The sequence below is a fragment of the Elgaria multicarinata genome, chromosome 9, assembly GCF_023053635.1.
Source record: "Elgaria multicarinata webbii isolate HBS135686 ecotype San Diego chromosome 9, rElgMul1.1.pri, whole genome shotgun sequence".
NCBI classification, from domain to species: Eukaryota; Metazoa; Chordata; class Lepidosauria; order Squamata; family Anguidae; genus Elgaria; species Elgaria multicarinata.
Window position 1 is genome coordinate 53,868,575 of NC_086179.1, and position 6,000 is coordinate 53,874,574.

The following is a 6,000-nucleotide window of genomic DNA, read 5'->3' on the forward strand; positions in this document are numbered from 1 at the left end:
AAAGCTGTCCAGGCTAGTCAGTGCTGTTCACTATAGAATTCAGACAGTGCATGCTGTCTCATTCATCACCTTAAAAGGCAACTAGAATTATCTAATTATTATTTTTTTAAAATTAACCTTTACAGGTCATTTCCTTTTATCTGAGTTGTATTCCAAAATCCCAGCATTCCAAAGCCTTGGAACGTTTTTGCTCTACCATGCCTGTTAATCCTGGACTTGCATTTAGGTAAGAAAATATTGTTGGAAACATTTAAATGTACATGTACCTGTTTCTCTCTCTCTCACTGCACTTGCAACACTCTAAGCTAAATGGATAAGTGGATTTTTTTTAACATCTCTCAAAGATAGGATCTGGAAGTAGGAAGTAGTTCAGAGCAAAAAGAATAGAGAATAGATTTTCCTTTCAGGTTAAAGGAAGGCTTAGAAACAGTACACAGATAAACATTGTTAAGATGTATGTTTATATAATGGGAAGAAATGCAAAAGATGGTTTTTGCCTGCAAAAATATAAAATATATCAATATAACAATGTAGGGTGTAGCTGTAGGGACACTTCCTCTTAAATGTGATTTGTTCCTTCCTTCCTTATTTAAAGTATTAGTGCAAGCCCATACATGTCTACTGAGAAGTAAATCCCATTGATTTCAGTGGGACTTACTCCAGGGTCAGTGTGTATAGTGTTGCAATCTAAAAGGCTTGTTACAGGATAGCTTCCCCATTGCTATCCTGTTCGTTGGGAAATAAAGCTGGTTCTTAAACAAAAAAAATTCCCCAGCAGGGCCATAAGAAAATACTGAGCTAGTTTGCAGCTAACATTAAAACATGCTTTAGTGCTTGCTGCATGGACAATTTCAAGCGAAGTGTTGGGCCCATGTGCGTTCCTTTTCCCTGACAGCCTGGAGGAAGAACTTTGGCAGTATTTAGTTTCACTTTTAAAGAACCCCACCTTAGAATTATGATCAAATAGGGACGCTGTTTTAAAACGAACTCTAGACAATTTCCAAACAAGCCAGCTTCACACCACAGGTTCAGAAGCTGGCTTATTAAACAAAATCGTAATAGTTTAAAGTCCTTCTCCCTGTTGTGGGTGGAGTGGGGTGTGTGAGCCAATTGCTTTGCCCAGATCCGTGCAGGTTCATCCATGTAGCACAAAACTAGTAGCAATATATGTGAACCAGCCCTCCAAGTGAGGGATCTATCTGTTGTCCCAAAGTATGAGTTACTACCATTCTGGTCTCGTCATGAGGGATATTAGTGTACAATGCTGCTATATCATGTAGTGCTAAAATAAGGCCCCTGATACTTCAATTACAGCTAGTTTGATGAATACCTTTTATCTGCTTATATGTATCTCTGTATATAATGGATGGGGGACAGCCAATTTGACACTGAATGGATCACTAGATTTTGGAGGAGGCTCCAATATTGATCCTGAGATGATTAGCTTTTTTTTACTGGAGGAAAACCTGGCAAGATTTTTGGCAGGAAGTTAACAAATGGGGATCCTGTGATGTTCGTTGATGCTTGAGTTTTCCCTCATTTTCATGGTTGTGCCCCAGGATTGGGCCTCCCTAATGCTGGACTTAATAAACCTTGATTTGTTGGGTCATAATTGCTTGTTCATCATTTTTTTACCATTTCTGTTCACCTCTCCTGTGTGTTGAAGAACATAATTGCAGACCTCTTTGTTTTCTCAGCCCGTTTAAATAATACCGAAAGGTAGCTAAAGTTTGGCTGATCTACAAAAACCGCAATATTTGTTGCTGACAAATAATGCACTAATTACATTGCGGGTATTTGTGTATACTCCATCTCTGTTGTTGTTGTTGTTTATTTATTACATATCTATACTGCCCTATAGCCGAAGCTGTCTGAGTGGTTTACAAAGATCAAAACGTTGAACATTAAAATCCGATATACACAATTTAAAAACCATAAAAAGCATAAAAACAGACAATATCCATTTAAAACAACAATTCTGGGGTCAATTACAAACTCAGCATATGCTGTTATATGCCTGGGAGAAGAGAAAAGTCGTGACCTGGCACCAAAAAAATAACAATGTTGGCTCCAGGCAAGTCTTGTTGGGGAGATCGTTCCTGCATAAGTCTTGAACTGCATAAGACTTGAACCATCACATGTATACTATGAGCACGTTTAATATTTGAACCCTAAACTTGCATTTGCAACTATTTTTTTCTGCTGGAACTCTGAAAATGGTTTAGTACTGCTTAACATTTTTATTTAGCAGTCATTGCACGTTTCCCGATGCTCCTTTTTCATTACAGGCTACTTCAACAGTATTGGGAAGAGAGCAATGTTCAGATTCTGAAGCTGCAAGCCAAGATGTTTACATATAATATCCCAACTTGCCTGGCCATCTGGAAAATGTAATTCAACAGTCATACACCTGTTACCATAGATATTTTTTTTAAAGATTAAGGTTTGCTTCATAAAGATACATTTGAAATAGCTTTCAAATTGGTTTTATGCTAGAAAGGTTTTTCATTACTGCAGTCTTTCCACAAACTTTGGTTTAGAAAGATACCTGGTACTAATGTCGTAAAATGAGGACTCTTGCATCCCCATACAAAAATATTGCAGAAGTAAGTATGCCTTGTGTGTATAAGTAAGGAAAATGTGTTGATAAATGTTCTTGTTGCTACTTTGGAGTATCTTACCATTTAAATGATTGTCTTCTGTTTCCTCCTCCTTTCTACCCTCCCCCTTTATATACCAAAATAGCAATATCCAGTGATGATGAACTGATCATTGTCTGCAGTGTTTGTACATAATGGGAACAACTGAAATGTCTTGCTCATGTAAGATTGTTTATGAAATGGATCTTTTTTTTTATCTCTTCACTATAGATTACCATCATTGGGAATTAGTCTGTTACTTTCCAGGACTTTAAATTATAGTTCCATCCCATACTCAGTGTTCTTCCCATAAAGATATTCAGTGTTCTGCAAAAATAAGTCATTTTTATTTCTTCCCTTCAGAGCCATTGCTGCCGAGTGCTTTCTGAAGGGGCAGAGAGAGGTAAGGAAAGCTTACTAAAATAGCTAGTTGCAAAGATCCTTTCTACTTTGTTTTATTCTGTACAGCACCATGTACACTGATGGTGCTATATAAATAAATAATAATAATAATAATAATACATGGCGGATTTTAAAAAGCAGTGTTAGGGATAGGACCAATAGTATTCTGCTGCCTACTTTTACATATTCCAGAAATTGCATCATAATAAGCCAGTAATCCTGGCTTAATTAAACACAATGTTAATGAGCTGTGCCCATTCATTCTTTTACTGCATGTGACAAATAAACAAACCAGGAAAAGATAGCTTTACAAGATGTCCAATTCTGAGAGGATGGTTTAGTGCTCCCTTACAAGCCAGGATTTATATACCAGCTTTAAAAGTGGTATACAATTCTATTGCTGTATTGACGATTCAGAAATTCGTAAGTGACTTGACCAGTGTGATTTTTAAAAACAGGTGTTTGTGCATATTGAGAGTTGATGTAATAAACCAATTTAATTAGTCAGAACTAGGAAAAAATTAGAAGTGTTTTAAGTTGCTTCTGAGCATTTAGAAGGCTATCATCAGACGTTCATGTTGTCTCTACAGTTTTAAAAGCTATGCACTTTCTAAAGAATGAAAGATTCTTAAATCCAGCAATAGCCCCTAAGTGATCATATACCATAACCTGCCTACTCCTAACCTGTGTTACTGACATAGGACAGAAAAATGTAATTATGCTAAAAAATCTTGTTCATGTTGGGATAACATTGAATTGGTTCTTGTCTCTCCTTTACAGGTCCATCACTTATATCAGAGAGCCTTTCAGAAGTTACCCCTTTGTGCAACCCTGTGGAAAGATGTAATGTTTCCTCCTTATGTTTTAGTTTAAGGTTTCATTTCAATTTTTTGCATATCCCATGTCCATCGATGTGGTGATATTCAAGCTCTGGCTAAATCTTATGTCTGCTTCCCCATCTCTTACAGCAGCTCCTGTTTGAAGCATCAGGAGGAGGTAAAACTGATAACCTGAGAAAACTAGTTTCCAAGTGCCAAGAGGTTGGAGTCAGCCTAGATGAGCTTTTAAATTTAAACACTTACAGAACAGAAAGCACGAATCGCTGAACACTGGGTGCAGTCAGTGCTAAGTCCCATTAAATGCCAAAATCATTTGAATGATTCTCCAGGCTGATCTCTGGCTTCAGGCCTGTGTAAAGCAGATGAGCAATGCTGAGCATATCGAGTCTCTCTGGTCTGCTTTCCTTGAACCTGGAAACAATTAACATGGCCGCCTCCTTGGATAAATGAATGCCCTATCTGGCCTGCTTCTGGGCCCTGCCAGACTCTCATAACATCATGTACGTAAGTATAGCTCATCCCAATGACAGACTTAAAATGTGTTATTTTTTTTTTACTATTATTTTCAATTTTTCATTTTCTTTCTTTTGTGCTGTTCCTGATTTCACTTGACGCTCGCACTGATGCCTGAGAGGTCTGTGTTTTGCGGTTAACAACATTGGCTAGATTTACATTTAAAAACAAGCAGTCCAATTTGTTTTCCTCCCCCCCCCCTTCCAAATCCCATTTTGTTTTGTTTTGTTTTGTTTTGGAGATTCGTTTTCATTACAGGATTTAAAACAAAAGCAGCCGCTCTTAAGGAAAGTTACTGCCATGGCCACAAGTATGCTTTTTGCACTTGAAGGCTCTGAGGGTGGTTTAATGCCCTTTCTGCATTCTGGACTTGTGGCAGAGACTTAAACTTCAAGATTAAAGTTACTATTGCAAATGCCAGTGCATCAGAACCTAAAGAGTGGTCAATTTATTATGTGCAATTTTTTGTAAAGAAATTTTAATTTATAATAAAAGTTAATAATATTGAACTGATTTGTATTAAGATACTACTCTGTAGTATTGCCATTGTTTATACAAAGATATTTTGAATATAAGTTTTTAAAGATCTGCTGTCTTCATTGTCTTTCATCATATGGTCTAGATGTGGCTGAAATGTGTGGGTTGGTGTCTTCCCCTCTCTGTTCTTCTCTTAAGCAACACACCTATTTTAGTGGGACAGCTTAAAATAATTAAAAGTGCGCAAACATGCTCAATAACCTCAGGCCACTAGGCACTTTGCCAAAAGTGGTTGGATTTTTATTTATTTTTTGGTATTGGTGGGGCCATTGACTTTAGAAATACACTAGAGAACGTCAGAAGGATTCTGAAGTAACGACTGCATCCTGGAGCCACGCAGGCTAATCGCCAGCCTCAGTCACTGATTGGAAAAGGCCACAAAATACTGAGAATTTGTGACCACACCATCAATTGGATCAAGAGTAATTGAGCATTAAATTTCATGTATCCTAGCCCTGTCTTCTCTTTCTTTACCATCGCCTATTTGAAAAGAAATTAAGCAACTCATTGTCAGCCAAATACTGATCTTTCTTAGCCATAGCACCCATTGTTATTTAGCTCAGAATTATTCCCGTGTGCGAAGAGAACCTGTGGCTTTTTTTCTTGCTTCTACAAATTGTTTCTAAGGACACAATTCTATGCATGTTTAGACAGAAAAAAGCCCCATTCTAGCTAGGGAATGCTGGGAGTTCTAGGACTTTTTTCTGTCTAAGCATGCATAGGATTGCACCCTAATTCACTTAGTCATGCGCAATTCTCTAAACTGAGATCCTTCATAACCAAGTATAAATACTCCATTCCCATGTGATATTTACCGTGAACCACCATGTCATTTCTTGTATCATAAACTGGATGTGGAATAAAAAACTCCAAAAATAGAACACTTTATTCTGCTAAACATAACCCTATTTAGGCTGCAATCCTGTGCAGACTTGGAACTAACTCCTATTGAACCTGGACGTATTCAGGTCTGAATAAATATACGGTTGCACTGTTAGAGATGGCAGAAAGACTCATTGAATTGGAAAAGAAGAGTAGTGCCTTTTTTAAAATTACACTTATTAAATTAT

General features: G+C 37.3%; 1 protein-coding gene across 3 annotated transcripts in view; it reads left to right on the plus strand.

Moving 5' to 3' along the window:
• ZFC3H1 (zinc finger C3H1-type containing) overlaps window positions 1-5,382 on the plus strand; it is a 50,410-nt gene extending 45,028 nt beyond the window's left edge. For 2 of the 3 annotated variants that reach the window (XM_063133872.1, XM_063133873.1), the window contains exons 31-35: window positions 126-226; window positions 2,289-2,390; window positions 3,003-3,042; window positions 3,822-3,884; window positions 4,010-5,382. In XM_063133872.1, coding sequence (XP_062989942.1) covers window positions 126-226; window positions 2,289-2,390; window positions 3,003-3,042; window positions 3,822-3,884; window positions 4,010-4,147 — 444 coding nt within the window. In that variant the 3' untranslated portion in view covers window positions 4,148-5,382. The remainder of the gene's footprint in view (window positions 1-125; window positions 227-2,288; window positions 2,391-3,002; window positions 3,043-3,821; window positions 3,885-4,009) is intronic. The other variant, XM_063133874.1, reaches the window with a different exon arrangement.
• The last annotated feature ends 618 nt before the right edge of the window (window positions 5,383-6,000 follow it).